General features: G+C 44.0%; 1 protein-coding gene across 1 annotated transcript in view; it reads right to left on the bottom strand.

Annotated features, from left to right (window-relative positions):
- Window positions 1-3698: 3698 nt before the first annotated feature.
- LOC144892983 (uncharacterized) overlaps window positions 3699-18836 on the bottom strand; it is a 65931-nt gene continuing 50793 nt past the window's right edge. The window contains exons 19-21 of the mRNA XM_078782143.1: window positions 17330-17413; window positions 14217-14335; window positions 3699-5538 (exon numbers count right to left, since the gene is read on the bottom strand). Coding sequence (XP_078638269.1) covers window positions 14288-14335; window positions 17330-17413 — 132 coding nt within the window. The 3' untranslated portion in view covers window positions 3699-5538; window positions 14217-14287. The remainder of the gene's footprint in view (window positions 5539-14216; window positions 14336-17329; window positions 17414-18836) is intronic.

Here is an 18836-nt window from a genome sequence, read left to right on the forward strand (position 1 = left end):
GTTAAATCATTACAATGGAAATTGAATATAAATGTCGATAAAACTAAAGTTGTACACTATAGAAATATGGCAATACCACGTACAGAATTTGTTTTAAGTGTGTTAGACTACATGTCGGCTGGAAGTCCTACACCGGAATTACTCTCGGCACCCTTTAAAAAATATTGGATATGCCCACACTCCTTTCTAAAAGTTATTAAAATTAGTAGAACGACAGCATTGGTTTGTCTTACTTATAATGTTAGCTCTTATATGCAGTGTTGGCTTGTAATATGCATTGCCATACCACTTTTAATATCACCACACAGCTCTTTTTCATGGCAATAGCTGAGTTTTTGACAAAACAAATATCACCTGTATGTAATAATAAGACTAAATATGTGTAGTAAATTTTTTTTTAGCAGGTTTAGAATATATCACCCCATATCGCGAATGTACATGTATATCTAATCCGACACACTTAGACACAAAATGGCGTCCAAATTTGAGTTGACACAACTCTTTATACAGGGACTCTACTCACACCTAGCTCGGCTTCACGCTGTTGAAACCAAAGCTTTCAGAATTATTGGAATCTCCCGCGATGAAGCTATCTCTGAGGGCCTATCACTCACTCACCGCAGGCAGGTAGGTGGTCTTTCTGTCTTCTACCGACTCCTCTCCGGCCTTGCACCCCCAGCTCTCTCTGTGCTCTGTCCCCCAAATATTCCTACAGGTCGCACAAGATCTGCCAGCAACCCTCTGATGGTTAAACTGCCGAAATCTCGGCTCTCTGCTCACCTTCACTCTTTCATTCCTCTTTTCTCCCGCCTCTGGAACAAACTCCCTCACTCCCTTCAATCCCACTCCTCCCTCCAGGTCTTTAAAACAGCTGTTCACCACCATCTCTTATCTTCCCCCATCCAAAACCTTGATCTTTTCTACCCCCGCTAATTCACCCCAGATCCACCTTGTTTGAAATTCCAACTTCTTTCCTGGAAGTCCTGGCAGTGTCCATGTGTTTTATACCTCTCCCACCCCCCCCCCCCCCCTTCGCATGCCCCCTCCCCAAAGCCCTTGCCCTCTCAGATCTCTCGATGTCTCTCGGTCCCTGCTCTCAAATGTTGTGTTCGTGTCCTTCCCCCTCTCTCCCCATCTTGTCTACCGCTCCCGATGTTATATGTTTTAAGTGTCGGTTTGTCTTTCTGTGTGATTAATGTTCGCTCTTTCACGAGCCTCGATCTTGTATACAAAAAAAAATGTTGCAAATGTGATTGATTTTAAGGCTCCCGGATGTCTCCACTTTTCGTGATTTCACGCAACTCGTGCTCTTTGCCTTTCATTCAGATATAAGTTGACTTTGAGAATTTTTCTTTTTTTAAATGTACAAATGGAGTTTTGGCGTCCTCTTCTGCATCGTTTAACATTCTTCTGTGTTGTGCACTGTTGGGGCAGCAGAAGAGCTGTGTGTTGGAGGCTGTGTTGCTGCTCTTACAAGAGCTGAAGCAAGAAGAGCTGCAGATCGTACTCAGGACAACTGAACAGAAGCTATGCCTCTAACATAGTCAGCTCATACCTTTCAATCAGAGCACAATAATCACAAACGGGCATTGAGACTCAATCATTCTGTGTGCTCAAATCACTGAATCGTAGGTGGAGTTTGACTTCTCTATTGATGAGGGGAAGGGGGAAGGCAGATGACTAAATGTTAGTAATGGGTAGCTCGGTCTGATTTACGAATTTACTGCTCGTTAGTAAAGTATAGTTCTTGTTCAGTTTTACAGTGTACTTGAAATCAAAAATACAGTTTACGTTCATTATTTAATCTTTATTTTTTGTGGGTTTTTTAAAAAGCCAAATTATTTGACATGTTTACCAACAATGGCATAACAATAAATTATTGAATAAACAAAATCGAGAACTTTATCAATCAAGTCTTCCAAGTGTTGCACACACATAAACACTGTCTTTATCGAAATACTGTTCTTACCTTGATGAAGGTGCAATCGTCTTTCTCTTTAGTTAGCATAAATGTCCACAATGTCCTCTGGAATCCGCCTCGCAGTTAAATCCCCTTCTATGTGAAGAAGAGCGAGTGAAGAAAATCTGTCCTCCCCCATGAATGAGGGCAAACAGTTTCTAATCCGTCTCGTTGCAGAAAAGTTTTGGTCCAAAGTGGCCGTCCCGACTGGAAATGTGAGAGCTGAGTTTGTAATAGTTTGGGTGCCTTCTCCGAGACATTTCCTTTTGAAGTCTCTGAAAGGTAACACCAGATACTGGCAACACCAAGGATACTGGTAAAAAGGTAAATTTCTGCAGCTGCAAGTTGAGGATGTTTTTTGGAGTGGTTCTGCATATTTCTGCAAGAGTGGATGCGGAGGAATGAAATTTATGCCACATCTTAACACTGAGTCACACGCTTCAGCAATCTCCATTGATTATTTTGAGAATCGCCTCTAACGTCAGTATTACCAGCTATGGCATCCAAAACACGGATGTACAATTGCTGATGCCACCTGTTTTTTGTTTTTACTTTTGGTTGCAGTCATTGGTGTTTCCTGTGCATTTGTTTCCTCTTCTACATGCTCTCTTTGACCCAAAGTTGTTGGTACAACAGAGCCGAAACAATAACAATCGCCGAAAGATTCACTGCTCTTTTTTTTGTGAGTGACGTTTGTTCTTGTCTGGCACTGCAATGTCATGGTCTTTACAGAATTCTGTAATTTACTTCCCCATATCATTTGAGCCTTCGTCACTTCTGAGTTTTTCAAGGTACACTTTCATTATGCGTTTGCAAGCGTGGTGCTGATCATTTGAAGTCCACGGCCTTCATCCACCGCTTGGAGTACCACTCTTCCCTCTAGGCTGGAGCCCCTGCCTCACATGTTGCTCAGTTTGACATGAAAACCAAGGCCTTCAATATCATTGGAATTTCCCAATATTAAGCTAAGTCTATCACTTTACCATCACAGACAGGTTCGTGGTCTCTGTCTTCTACCTCCCTTTGTCGTCTTGCACCCTCTACCCTTTCCAAGATCTGTCCCCTCCCCCTGACCCACCCCAGGTTTTTGCAGGGTACACGTGATCTGCCAGTAACCCCCTCTTGGAGAAACCTTTTTTTTGTTTCCTGTAAAACCAACTTCCTCAGTCTCCTCAATCTCATTCTTCCCTCCAAGTCTTGAAGACAGCTGTTTACCACAATCACAGATCATTCCCCATTCACAACTGACGTTTCCTCCCCCCAAGACCGTCTCTTTCCAAGTTTCCAGGTTTTCCCTCCTCAGAGTTTTTGGCGGTGTCCATCTTGTTCACCCCTTGCCTTCATTCTCCTCCATCTCTCTCTAGTTTCTCCCTCAACCGTGCTGTTCCTTTTGTTCTGTTACATTCTGATCTGTTCTATGTTCCTCCACAGGCCTCGACATTGTATGCGAAAAAACCCCTCAATCTTAGTTATAATGGGCTCCTTCGGAGTGTGGCACCGAGGCACCGTTGAAAACCCATTATTGCATGCAGATGCTCAGACCAACCCTGAAGTACTATTTCTATGGTTGAGTACACAACTCTCAACCTAAAATAGTCAAACTGTTCGTTAAAAAATAAATAAATAATTGAGCAGGTTTATTGGCAGTTGATGCATTTTGCAAATCAATTTTTGAAAATCACTGTGTTTACTCTTGTACATTGGTAAACATATGCAAGCATCATGCTAAACATACTGCTTACATTGGGTATTTTAATATTGATATCAAGGCTCACGGAAGAACAAAATATCGCACGAGTGATTCGCAGAATTCTTTTTGAAATTTCTTTTCTTTTGTACCTTTTTGATCAAAGAAAACCAAACTGAAAATAAGTACTGAAAACGTTTTTTGAGAAATGAAATCCCAATCAAAGAACATTGGAGCTTTAAATTATGGCTGGGATTGTGATCAGTGGACAGAATTGCTCGTAGAAGTTAGAAAACAGCTGTGGCCATGAAACCTTGGCACTAAACTCAACGTTTGGTCCCAACCTCCGATCTCAAAATCTGTGACTTTGAAACAATCAGTCATGCTTTAGCAAGGGACCATCCAAGGAATAAATACACAAACGGATAGAGGAAGAGGGAAAGGAAAGTCAAAAGTTCTTTGGAGCAAGAAGTGAGAATGGGAATACTGTATATGAAAAAAATAATAATAATAAAAAAAAAAAGGTGGCAGAGGCCAATTCCAGAATTGTTTTGCATACTTAATATGTATATAACCTGCCACATGGTCAATGATGAAAAATACTTTTAAAGCGCGAGAATTGCGAAACAAAAATATGAGGACAATTCAGCCAAACAAAAACAAAAACTAACCCTGACATTGCACAAACTGACGATTATAATACAAGGCAATTCATTGTGTGTTAAATAAAGTGAGAAATTAAATTAGTTATTAAAAGGGACAAAGGTCACATACGAAGAATGCTTACAAAACAGATTTACCACATTCAAATACCTGTACAAGAGGTAAACGGTTAATCTCTCTCCTTTTGCATTCTGCAAATTAAACATTACATTAATTGGCACCAATAGATATTGAATGAAATACCTAATTGCATCCCTTTCTTGAACCCGATGACGGAGGCCCAACGATTCAACACCAAGGTCTGCGGGTGCTGTGTACCATTAACGTAATAGGCTAAAGGTCGTGTAAATGTCTGGCTCGAGCTTCTTTGGTAGCAAAAGCCATGTGGAAAGCTTCGACCCCACAGTTCTGTCGGTTATGGGAAAAGCATGGAATTAAATGGCTTCCTCTTTTCGGTCTGAGCAAAGAATACGCTTTGCTCGTCATTCCTTTAAGGTCCAAGTTGACGAACCTTTTCAGGTCCAAGGTCTGAGATCACCCTTCAAAAAAGGACCAGGATAAAGTTTGCTCCAAAGTCCCAGATCCAGAACCAAAGCATTCCTTCCAGGAAACTTCTTTGTCCAAGACCAAACGGTTCCAAGTGTGCTCCCACATTTTGCATCGTAAGACTACATCTGGGAATGCTGCACATAGGTTGTACAATTTCATGCTTTAGTACGTGAGGAAAGTTCATACCACACACCATGTCAGCTCACACTTCAATTAAGTTAATTAGTCTGCGTTGCAGAGGCGCTTGTGTAATCCTGCGACAAAAGGCGTTTGTGTATCATCCCTGAGCTATGCCACTAATGCAGTGGAACCCCACTGTGGAGAAATGGAGGTAAATAGAGTATCGAGGTAGTCGTCACCGTGACTGCAAATCCGCAGATTCAACTGTGACTCAGATACTCATCTCGAAGGCACACCACGGCTCCACGGTGCAAAGGTGAGAGCTAATGCTCAAAGCTCGACCCTTCATCGATGTATGGGATTTCTGAATTGTCATCCAAGATGGGCTGAGAGTGCCTCCAAGAGGTTTTCTCCTCTTCTCTTCGCTCCTTCTCTCTTTCCATGAGGGCAGCTACACTGGCAAGAGAGTGACGCCCTGCCCTGCTTCGCCGCACTGAGCTGCTGACACGAAGCATCACGGGGACAGACGCACCAATGACCCAAGAGGACAGTGCTGGACCTGGAGGAATAAAATGGGTTACAGTGCATGTAAATGCTTTTGTTTGTTTGTATAAAGTGTCAAGGATTGCGGAGGAACGAGAATACACAACAGATCATGGCATGACAGAATGAAAAGAATAGGAGAAAGAGAGAGAGAAAGCGAGAGAGAGAAACAACAACAAACAACAACATGCATTTTAAGGCCATTTTCCCTGCTAGAGCGGGGGTTAGCCTTGCGGTCCCCATGACAATCTTCTCCATTTTGCCCTATTTTCTGCATCTCTCCTTGTTAACCCCCTTGCCCGCATTTCGTCTTCCACCATATTTAGCCAAGTCTTTCTCGGTCTTCCCCGTCCTCTACTTCCTTCTACATTCATTTTCATCACTCTTCTCAACCAGTCACTTTCATCCTTCCTCAACACATGACCAAACCATCTCAACCTGTTCCTCTTCACAGCATCAATCACAGGCAATATTCCCATCATCTTTCGCAATTCATCATTTGTCTTCCTCTCTCTCAACGATACTCCGCACATCCACCGAACCATACACCTTTCCCTTCAGCTTCAACGACACTCCCCTCCTCATCAGCACGCCACTCAGTTCCCGAAACTTCTTCCATGCACATCTCACAACCTCACAACATGCATCTAGCAACCGTTGCCGAGTCTGATCCACCTTCTCCATTCAGCATGTCTCCGAGGTAGCAAAATGTTTTCACACCTTCCAGTTTCACGCCGTCTCCAAGATCCAACTCAACATTTCCTCCATCTGCAGCTCCCTCTGTGCACACCTTACATTTGAATGTAGTTGCCGCACTGGTTAATGACCCTCTCAGACCACTACATTTTTGATGAACCCACTCAGCGCACATTGTACATTGAATGGAGTTCACTCCGACACCCTTCCTGCACACAGCACATGGCCACTTCCCAGTTCTTTCCACCTCACCACATGCTTTACCACTTGCCATCACCTTCGTCTTTCCTATATTCACCTTCAGACCTTTTGTCTCCATACATTCCTTCCACTTGTTCATCTTTTCCTTCAGTCCATCCATACCTTCCGCAATCAACACCAGATCATCTGCATACAACAACTCCCACGGTAAACCCTCCTTTACGTTCTGAGCCAGCACCTCCATCACAGCTACAAATAGTAGTGGACTTAGTACCTACCCCTGATGCACTCCCACCTTCACCTCAAACTCACCACTGTTCCCGTCCTTCGTCCTTACATCTGTGCGCGCTCTTTTGTACATTGCCATCACTACTCTGATCAACCATTCCTCCACTCCTAACTTCCTCAATGCCCATGTCAATACTTCGTGTGGAACCCTATCGAATGCTTTCTCCAGATCAACAAACCCAAGAAACAACTTCTTCCTCTTCTCCATGTACTTATCCTGAAACTGCCTCACAATAAAGAGCGCGTCTATCGTTCCTCTTCCTGGCATAAATCCAAACTGCATTTCGTCGATCTTCACCTTCTTCCTTATCCTCCTCTCCAACACCCTTTCCAATACCTTCATTCCATGCTCCAATAACTTTATCGCTCGGTACGAGCCACACTCCAGAGGGTCACCTTTCCCCTTGTATAGAGGGACGAGGGTACTCAGTTCTCAATCCACTGGAATGCGGCCTTCTTTCACCACCAGATTACAGATCTGTCATTCTCTTCACACCCCAACTTCCTGCTGCCTTCAACATATCTCCCACAACTCCCGTCGGCCCTCCCGCTTTTCTACTCTTCATTGCTTTTATCGCTTCCTCAACTTCCTTCTCAGTTATCTTCTCTGCCGGTCCTAAAACTGGGTTACTCTCGATGTTGCCATCCCATTCATTCTCTGTATTCAACAGCATTTCCATATATCTTTTCCATCTTCCTTTAATGCCATCTGGGTCCACAACGATTTGTCCCACTTCATCATTCAAACAAGTCACCCCCATCACATCACACCTCTCTTTCGCTATCTGCTTTGCAATCCTGAATACTGCTCTATGACCCTCTTCCGAATCCAAGCGTTCTCCGAACATTTTCCTCCATCCCTCCTGCGCCTTTGGTACCTCTTTCCTTGCAGCCTTCTTGGCTGCCTTATAACTTTCATGCTCTGCTTTTTCTGCTCCCGTAACCTTCGCCTTCTGCCACTCCTTGAACTTCTTCCTCTTCTCGTCCTACCACACACATACCTCACCAACGGCTCCCAACAGACTATCTTTCATTGACATCCAACCACGTTCAAGCTCAACCACATCATCCTCTACCCTACTCAGCCTCTCTTTAAATGCCTCCCTCATGGTCACCTCTTTCAACCTCCACACCTTCATTCTCGGTTGGTACTTCACCCGCCGAGCTCTCCTCGCACCTTTCACCCTTATGTCACAGACAACCAAGTGGTGCTGTGAAACAGCCTCCTCCCCCAGGATCACCTTTGTGTCCCGGAGGTGCCCCCATCTCGCCTACGCACCATCAGGTAGTCAACGGTTGTCGTCGACCCACCTGACGTGTATGTAACAAGCTTATTATCCTCTTTCTGGAACTGAGTATTACAATTCAACAAATCAGCTCCATCAGCAAACTCCAAAATCCTTTCACCTTCTCCATTTCTCACACCATATCCGTAACCCCCATGAACTCCCTCAAAACCGTCCATACTCCTTCCAACATGTCCATTTAGGTCTCCTCCTACCACAACAACTTCCTCATCTTTCACGTTTTCCATCAGCTTCTCTATCGCACACCAGAACTTGTCCTTCTCTTCATCGCTCAAGAAAGAGAGAGAGAAAGAGAGAAAGAGAGAAAGCGAGAAAGAGAGAAAGAGAGAGAGAGAGAGAAAGAGAGAAAGAGAGAAAGAGAGAAAGAGAGAGAGAAAGAGAGAAAGAGAAAGAGAGAAAGAGAGAAAGAGAAAGAGAGAGAGAGATCAAGGGATACACCAACATGATGGTTGAGGAACACAACAGAGGGAGACTTCGAAAAATAAGGGATGTGGGGAAAAATGAGAGCAATGGAAGGTCACAGTGGGTGAACAAGATTGATCCAGCCACAAACTCTCAATCATCTTCATCGGCGGAGGCATAAAAAATAGCGACAATGCCCCCACACTCACCAGGTAGAACCAAGGGTTACTCTCCAAAAACATCCAAAATTCTGTTGTATATTTTTGAAAGCCCGCTTGGAGTTTGCAAAAAAGCACCAAAAGGACTCTCAGACTGTGAGAAACAAGATTCTGTGGTCTTTCACGTGTCTTTCACTGAGGAGAGGCTTCCGTCTGGTCACTCTGCCATAAAGCCCAGATCGGTGGAGTGTTGCAGTGATGGTTGTCCTTCTGGAAGTTTCTCCCATCTCCACACAGGATCTCTGGAGCTCAGCCAGAGTGACCATCGGGTTCTTGGTCACCTCTCTTACCAAGGCCCTTCTCCCCCGATTGCTCAGTTTGGCCAGGTGGGGAGGCAACTCCAGGCAGAGTCCTGCTTGTTCCAAACTTTTTCCATTTAAGAATTATGGAGGCCACTGTGCTCTTGTGAACCTTCAATGCAGCAGAGGTTTTTTTTGTAGGCTTCCCCAGATCTGTGCCTCGACACAATCCTGTCTCTGAGCTCTGCAGGCAGTTCCTTCGACCTCATTGCTTGGTTTTTGCTCTGATATGCATTGTCAGCTGTGAGACCTTATATAGACAGGTGTGTGCCTTTCCCAATCATGTCCAATCAATTGAATTTACCACAGGTGGACTCCAATCAAGGCTGGAGAAACGTCGCAAAGATGATCAAGAGAAATGGGAGGCACCCGAGCTAAATTTCAAGTGTCATAGCAAAGGGTATGAATACTTATGTCAATGTGATATTTCAGTTTTTTTTTTTAAATAAATTTGCAAAACTTTCTAAAATCCTGTTTTCTCTTTGTCATTACTAGGGCATGCCCGTACTATATCTATATCTAAAATTATATCCCCCCCCTCTATTTACATGAAATGGTTTGGTCCAAAGCGAACGGCTTGCGAGTACGGTGACAATCCCCCCCCTCTATTTACATGAAATGGTTTGGTCCAAAGCGAACGGCTTGCGGAGTTTGGTAAAGAAAAGAAATCGCCATAGCGTGCCCAAACGCGCAGGAAAGCGAAAGAATCGCAAATTTAAGGAAATGCCCGTACTTCCGTAAGGAAGAGAAAAAAAATGAAAAGGAAAAACATTCCAAACCGCGAGGGAAAACAACACGGCACGTCGACACAACAACGTGTCCTGTGATTGGCCGTACGTGGCTGCCAGTAGCTGCCCCCAAAAAAAAGCTTTCACCGTCCGGCGACTGAATTTAAGGGGAAAAATAAAACGCTCTTCGCTTAAAACAACGCCCTTCGCTCTGACTGAATTGGGACAATGTTTTTATGTTTTTAATTGAATTACTATCCGTAATGGCGCACGCTCTCACGGGAGCTCCGGAAGGTCGTATATCGCAGTTACGATGAATCGCAAATTCGTTTTTATTAGTTTTATATTAGTTTTAAAACATAGTTTAACGCCAACATAGCGCCAACATAGTTTGCAAACGTGAAATAAATGAATACGCTCTCAAATGTGCCGTCCGAGGCAGAGTGTGTTCGCCACGTTCGGCACACGCGATAGCTCGCTGCTCTCTGATTGGTTGAATCGTTTTTTGGACATAGCTCGGTAAGTAATTGTCCGATTAATATGAAACCTTGAAAAGGCACATCCTCGGGTCCCCAGCAATATACATGGCAAGTTTAAAGTATATCGGACCCGTGGTTGTCGAGAAACAGCGGTCACAGACAAACAAACACACAGAGATTACTGGAATTATGGATAGATGGGGTATTGAGTGTAGATTGATGAGGGAAAAAATGAATTTAAACGATTTCAGCATAAGGCTGCAACATAACAAAATGTGAAAAAAGTGAAGGGGTCGGAATACTTTCTGAATGCACTGTAAATCAAAGATGGCAATATCGAGTATGTGTGGTCACCTTTTAACCTTTTACCACCTTTTAAACGTACGTACCATTTTAAAGTTTATGAAGACACATTCATGGTCTTATAGCACGAATGAATGAATGAATATGAATGATCGTTTTAAGGCATGGCTGGCGGACTCCATGCATGGCTGGCGGACTTCCTCTCTGGTCGTAGTCAACGTGTGGCCCTGAATGGGTTTCTCTCATCTCCTCTTCCTGTTCAGGCTGGAGTTCCCCAAGGTCGTGTTCTGGGCCCTGTGCTTTTTCTGGTCTTCATCAATGATCTCTCTGACTCTCTTGAAAATCCTCTCTATCTCTTTGCTGACGACTCTACTCTCTGTCGCTCCATTCCTCATCCCTCAGATCGGCAGTCTGCAGCCTCCTCACTCTCTGCAGACCTGGACAAAATCACAGACAGGGCAAACAAATGGAACATGTCTTTCAATCCTGATAAATCTCACACTCTTACGATGTCTCTCCGAAAAGACCGACTGGACAACCCTCCCATCCACTTTCTGAATAATCCTCTCCAAGAAGTTCTGTCACTCAAGCTTTTGGGTCTCACTATTTGCCATGATCTTTCCTGGGAAAACCACATTTCAAATCTGGCCTCCAAAGCCAGTCGCCGACTGGGCATCCTCCGTCGTGCAAAGTCCTTCCTTGGCACACCTGAGCTCCTCACCACATACAAGGCTTTCATCCGCAGCTCTATGGAATACTGCTCTCCCCTCTGGTCTGGTGCTCCTGCCTCACACCTAGCTCGTCATCACGCTGTTGAAACCAAAGCGTTCAGAATCATTGGAATCTCCCGCGATGAAGCTAACTCCAAGGGCCTTTCACTCACTCACCGCAGGCAGGTTGGTGGTCTTTCCGTCTTCTACCGACTCCTCTCTGGCCTTGCCCCCCCCAGCTCTCTCTGGGCTCTGTCCCCCAAATATTCCTACAGGTCGCACAAGATCTGCCTGCAACCCTCTTGTGGTTAAACTGCCAAAATCAAGACTTTCTGCTCACCTTCACTCCTTCATTCCTCTTTTCTCCCGCCTCTGGAACAAACTCCCTCACTCTCTTCAATCCCACTCCACCCTCCAGGTCTTTAAAACAGCTGTTCACCACCATCTCTTATCCTCCCCCATCCAAAACCTTGATCTTTTCTACCCCCGCTAATTTCGGTCCCCTTGTGTTTTATACCTCTCCCCCCCCTCCCCCTGCCTCCTCCCCCCCAAGCCCTCTCCCTCCCACACTTCTCCCTGCTCTCAAATGTTGTGGTTGTGTGCTTCCCCTTCTCTCCCCATCTTGTCTTCCGTGCCCTCTTTTTGTATATTTTGTTTGTCTGGTTGATTTGTTTGTGAAATAAATGTTAGCTCTTTCACGAGCCTCGATTCAGTATACAAAAAAAAAAAAAAGAAAAAAAAAAAGAAGGCCATTTTCCCCGCTAGAGCGGGGGTTAGCCTTATAGCACGAATGTATCGATTAATTACCAAGAAATGTATAGAACCATAATATACAAAAAAAACACTGCACTGACAGACTAAATATTTCATAATATGCTTACTAGTAATCAGTACGCTGAATGAGGATGTTGTTTGTCGCCAGCCAAGAAACACGGGAGGTTTAGCCCCTTGTGCACACGAGGAAGCAGACAGCCGTGCGATGCTTCATGTTGCTGATGTAGCCAAACAACACAACACTCTTCTCATCCGTACTGTGGACAGTGATGTAGTTGTTCTGGCAGTGTATGTATATAAAAAGCTACAAGTGACACTGGATGCTCTATGGGTGGCGTTCGGCACAGGCAAGCATATGTGCATGGTACCAGCTCATGATATCTCAGCTGCAATTGGTCCTGAGAAGTCCATTGCTCTTCCAATGTTTCATGCCATTACTGGGTGCGATACGACCTCTTGCTTTGCTGGCAGAGGAAAGAAGACTGCTTGGGATACACGGAGCATGTGCCCTGAGGTTACAATGGAGTTAATGAAGCTGATGGAACAACCACAAAATGTCAGATGTTGATGCTATTATTGATGTTCTGGAGAGATTCGTCGTACTTTTTTTATGACCGAACAAGTTCTAAACACCATGTTGATGAGCTCAGGATCGACCTATTCACACGGAAAGGCAAAGACGTGAGCAACATTCCACCGACCAAGGGTGCTCTACTTAGGCACACTAGACGAGCAGTATACCAGGCCGGTCACATCTGGAGTCAGGTGCTTGAAGCAAAGGTTACGCCTCCACAACCGGACGGATGGGGATGGACTCGTAGTAGTGATGGAAACTGGGATGTTCTTTGGAGCAGTCTTCCTGAAGCCAGCAGAGTTTGCAGAGAACTTATTCGATGCGGTTGTACCAATGGCTGTCGAACAAACTGCAAATGCACAAAAGCAGCCCTGCCGTGTACAGCTTTGTGCGAATGTGGGGGTTCTTCCCATGATTAGTTCATGTGATATCTGGCATTTCACATTTGATGGTAAACCTAACTGACTCATGGCACATTGGTATCTACAACAATAAGTAACTCGGCTTCGTATTCGTATTCGTTTTGACTGTTATTTTTTTAATAGCACTATAAGTTTAATTTATGGTACATGTATCTTATATTTCATCAATACAAAAAGCAATACAAAGACCACCAAATGTTGTGTCTCTGTAAACTGGAAAAGGGCACTTATGTTCCAAAAGTGGTACAAGACGTGATCACACAAACTCATAATTGCCTTCTTTGAATTCTATGACCCCAAAAACCTATATATAGGCACCAGAATTAAGATTCTAGGCCTCTTGGTTGTTGAGTTATATAGTATTTTAGTATTAGACATATTGTCCCAGCCCTACTTTGTCATAGGCCAAAACTGGGATGGCACTAGATCTATTTTTTCTTGTAATGGCCAAGTGATGATATGTACCAAGTTTGATGCTTTTATCAAAAAGTGAACGATTCTTCCTCCGATCCGCTCTACTACAAGCCCGATGGTGGTTTGGTACCTCACTTCCTTTGCAAGCCGCACAATCCGAGATATCAAATAAGGATGTGTCGGAGCACAGACTACGTCCTAATGATGGGTGTAGGTCTCACGAAGTCTTGGCGCATTATGCCAGGAACCATTGCAGAGCAAATCTCGAAGGTGCTCGGCCATCTTCGGCAGCGGTGGTGCTGGGCCAGTGATATTGATCCTGCGGCACCGGTAATCCATCTCCTCAAATGGCTTCGCCCTATCGATGCCCAGGCTGTTGTTTGGGCCAGGCCTGATATAGGTGCCAGTGTTGAGAGACAGAGACAGAGAGAGAGAGAGAGAGAGAGAGAGAGAGAGGCAGAGAGGAAGTACCCCACCCCATCTTCTTGCAGTAGGGGGAGGGGAGTCGGCCCAACATCACATTGCAGCAACACCTGGGTGGACCTAATGGTCCAGCTCACGTGGCTATTATCCCAGGTGGCTTGGATTTCCATAAATTAACACTCATGCTGTTCCATCCAGAGAAAGCTACATGAAGCAACGAAGAAAAAAAAGCTACACAAGGTAAGCCCGTTGCTGTTTCAAACCCTACCCGGGTTCTTCTACAGCTGCAAACATTGACAAGTAGTACATGCCTGACAATCCCAAGGAAGTAATATTTTCAGGTTTAACATCCAACTTCTACATTTCCATTCACCAAATGAAATCAGTACAACAACATTACCTACCTACTAAACATACTACAGCAAAGGGGAGGTGGGTGTAAGAGACATAACCTACTCAGAATTGAGGTGCATTCGTCGAGGAGGCTCTCAGAGCTATCCGTGTTTCCTACAGAACCACCTTCATCATCAGACACCAGGGGCTCCAGCATCACCATCCGCAAAGTGAGTTCCTCCCTGGTGTTGGACAAGCAAACAAATAAACATATTTTTTTTAAACCTTGAAAGTGAAAAATTAATCAGAAGGCAACTTTGCTTCATCAGTAATTAGCTTTGAAACACTTGTGAAAAATTCTGGGAGGATGTCCTTAAGTGATGGTGAGATCAAATGTTGGCATGCAGCTGGTGAGACCTCATGACATTTGATATTTGCAGTAATGTGATGTCCCCACCCTCACCTTGAAATAGTATTTAGCACCTGGTACATGATGCCTGCACAGTCTGGATAAAGACCACTTGTTGGTCAAAGCTTCAGCCAGAGCCTTGGCTGCCAGGCTGCTATTTGAGGTGGTGGGCAGCTATACTTCATTTTTCTAACCTACCTTGATAAAGTACATACTGTATTTTAAAAATAGGGGCAATACCCATAGGTGCTCACCTGGTAGAATAAAGCAGTATACTATACCGACTAAAGTTATTTTAAACAGTATCATGGTACTTTAAACAAATTTCAATGGTTGCTAGAAGACAGCAGCATGTAGAATCATACTAACGTAATCACCATGACTTTAAACAATCAAACAAAAAAAAATACTTCCCTCCCCTCCACAACTGGATCTACAGGAGGAGGGAGGGGAAGCGTTGCTCCCCCAAAATAGGTATTTGCTTCCTCCTCAGAAACTACATAAGCAATTCCAATGAAACTTGACCACAACCTTCATCACCCATGATGTACCAAAGTTTGTCAACCGCATGAAAAAAACGAGGTCTATGTAATTATTTTCAGTCACCATCTCTTCATTTGTTGGTTGTTTGGGCCCAGTGGTGTTTCACTAGGCCCCCAGTGATGTTCATAATATTTTCGAATAGTCAAACTACGTCCCCAGTGGTGTTTGTTGGTTCACGAGTTATCAAGTGACCACTTTATTCGTCATGTGTGTGCGTCTGTCTGTCTCTGTGTGTCGGTCTGTCCGCAGCATAACTACCCGATGATATCATCCGATCTTGATGAAACTTGGATGGGAGGTTGATATCATGATCTAGTTGTGTCCTGCCTAGAGTGGGCGTATTGCGTCCATTGTGGGCGGAGCCACGCCTGAAAAAGATGTCTTTTTAGGGTGTAATCGAGTTCAAGCTACATCTTCTCTGAGGGGTTTGGTGGAATCTGACAGGGGTTTCGATATTTGGTTCGGCCAATGTCATGTGTCTAGCACCAACGGAGCTCGATTTTTATTTTATTTTATTTTTCATTTTATTTATTTATTTATTTATTATTATTTATTATTTTCATTTCATTTTTCACCGAATTTTCGGTATTGTGTAGTTAACTAACCTCATAACTGATTATACATTATTTTCTATCTCATTTCAAGGTCAGTAACCTTCATTTTGACATTTCCGGGCCTGGCCTGTCCGGGCCTGTTTCGGTTACAGTCCGTCCTTTGTCATTGAATACCGCTCGCTCGTGAACCATCGTCGTCTCCTGACTTGTAATAGTTTATAATGGTCAATCACTACGCCCCTACTGGTGTTTATAATAGTTAATAAGAGTCAATCACTATGCCCCCGGTGGTGTTTATAATAGAGGACATGGATTTGTCCCCCCCATTGGAGGAAGACCCTCTCATGTTCAGGCCGTTGGTGCTCCTAAGGTTGGCAGCAAGTGCCCCGGAAGCATTGACCGAAAGAGAGTGGCAATCATATATGTGGCAAAATTGCATGCTTGGTCAGGGTCCCCCAGATAGCTCAGATGACAGAGCACTTGTATGGTTTGCCAGAGGACCTGGGTTTGATTCCTGGTCTGGGCATGTAATTTTCCCACATACATCAATTTAATTATGAGGTATTATGTGTCGATCAGTGACAAAAGTCTCAATTTAATCAATTTTAAATTCAAGCTGTAACACAACAAAATGTGAGAAAAGTAAAAGGGTGTGAATACTTTCTGAAGGCAATGTATTTCCTGGTAACAATAGAAATGATGTGTGAATGATCAATCCTTGTGCATGCAAGTAAATACATGGTGGTCTTAGCATTGAACCCGTTGCTTCGCTAATGGTAGTTAAAAAAACATAGCTTGGATAATATTGTTGCGGATATGAGGACTGTATATTTTTTTTTATTGTGTGCTTTATTATTGTGATTATTGTTTATTCTGTGCCTCCTGCCTCCGGAGCTGTGTAAAGACCAAAAGGGCGTCCCATAGTCCACAAGCATACACGTCAGCCAAGTAATAGAATATACCTGTTGATAGTTATCTCTTATTCTGTGTTTTAGGGTAAGGCTGTGTCTCCCATTAATTGAAGTACTCCATTGCACCAGTGAAAGAGATAGATTCCCTTCCATTCCCATCACCAATTACCTCCGATCCAATTGCCGCCATTGGCCACGAGGCAGGGTTGGGGAAGAAAGGCGTGTCTCCACCTCGTCAGAGGGGGAGGAGTGAACCAGCCCCGCTCGACCAACCATGAGCCAGGGGTTTGGCTACAGAGGGTGGAGGAAGAGCGGTCGGGGAGGTTCGCAAAGGTTGAGGGGCGGGGGCCTATATAAGCCAAGGCAGGGGTGTGGCCAAAAGAGATGAGTTTTTACCGGCAGACACAAGGGAGCCCAAGCCGTGGAGAGGAGTCAGAGAGATTCGCTTTTACAAGAGACTGGAAGAGTTGAGCTTCTACCAGAGACAAGACGGTTGAGCTTTTACAGAGAAGAGAGAACCCGTCACACCAAGGCTCCACCAAGCTCCGTGTTGGCTCCACCAAGCTCCGTGTTGGCTCCACCAAGCTCCGTGTTGGCTCCACCAAGCGTGCACCTCCAGCCGTCCACCTTCTGCCATTCCTGGCATTCCCCGCGTGAGTCAGTGTCTTTGTTTGTTCTGTCCTGGGTAGTTAAGTCAAGTCTGCATAAGCTAATCATTTTCACTGTGTCACCTGCGTCTCATGTGCTTGTAAATAAACGTGCCTGCTTTCTTTTTGCTTATGTGTGTAAATAGTAAATAAATTTAGTAGTATTTCCAACCTTTTTGTCTTCGTTTTCCTCTTTGCATTGCGTCGTTTTCGTCTTTTCCCTCATTGAGCAGCTGGGGTGCGATACGGCCAAAGTCTGGGTGAATCGGGTGAGTTTTGTTAGGTCGCGGTCTTACACCACCGCTCGGTCTATAACATCTAACCGCGATCTGTAACAATATGTTACAATACAGTTAATATTTGCAATTTTTTTTGATTCCCGAAACATTTTGTTTACTGCTAACAACCCAGCGTTAATTTTAGTAATATGTACACTTGTTCAGCAAAAAACAATATTAACTAGAACGGCACTCAGTAGAGAGCATACCTCCGCCTGGTTGGCCACATCACTCAATGGTGAAGAATCACTGAAAAAATTCTACTAGCCGCATCCGGATCCGAATCTTCACCAAAATTGAATCTAGTCTTCCTTGTCACACACACAACTTGTCCACCAAGTTTCGTCCAAATCCATCTGTAACTTTTTGAGATATCCCACTATGTATCGTTTTTGGCCCCATCTCCCAATGGTGAAGAATCACTTTTAAAATTCTACCAGCCGGATACGAATCTGGATCTTCATCAAAATCTAATCATTTCGTCCTTGTCACATATGATACCTCTCTGCCAAATTTCGTCCGAATCTGTCCATAACTTTTGAGATATCTTGTTCACAAACAAACAAACGGACAGACAGGGGTGAAAGCATAACCTCCATCCACCTTCGACGGCGGAGGTAAAAATGATCAATGGGTATAAGTAGGAACGCTGGAGCGGTAAAAGAGCAAGGGGGGGAAGAATTAATTTCACGGCAAAAAATAAACCACTTTATCCTTCCCTTTATCGATTTAGCAGCAAATTGAAGAAGAAAGAGGTATCAAATCTAAATAAAGAGTATCATAGGAATTACACATACATCATGATGCTCACGATCCAAACGGAAGTACCTACTAGTCAGGTTCACTTTGTAATTTCGTTGGAATTTTTGGGGGATTTGGAAAACTATATATTTTTGGAAACTATATTGTATAGTCAGTCAGAAAACCAATGTTGCTATTTGCACAGACTCCTGTATGGCGGCCATCTTGGATTTTCAAAATTGCCGCCGTAGAACTAATAGAACTCAATATCTCAGCTTCTAAATAACATAGAGCTTTGATTCTAACGGCTAAACATACATTTTCAAGGGCCCCGAATCCAATGGTAACAAGTTCGATAAGCTAGACATGACCATAGAGCTCCTATGTGGCGGCCATCTTGGATTTTTCAAACTGGCCGCCGTAAAACTGATGTAACTCACCTTCTAAAGAGCACAGAGCTTTGATTCATCATTGAGTAAAGTCATCATCATCCTCATCATCATCGCTTTCGTTCATCACATCTTGAGAGTCCTCATCATTTTGGCATTGGATGTCACACTGACAAAGGTCTGTACAAGCCAAGTTGTTTGTTCTGCAGGAACATCTAGATGAAGAACAGTCTGTTTTGCACTGACATCTAACCATTTGAATGATGGCCTT

This window comes from Myxine glutinosa, chromosome 7 (assembly GCF_964187855.1).
Source record: "Myxine glutinosa chromosome 7, kmMyxGlut1.1, whole genome shotgun sequence".
Classification (NCBI taxonomy): domain Eukaryota; kingdom Metazoa; phylum Chordata; class Myxini; order Myxiniformes; family Myxinidae; genus Myxine; species Myxine glutinosa.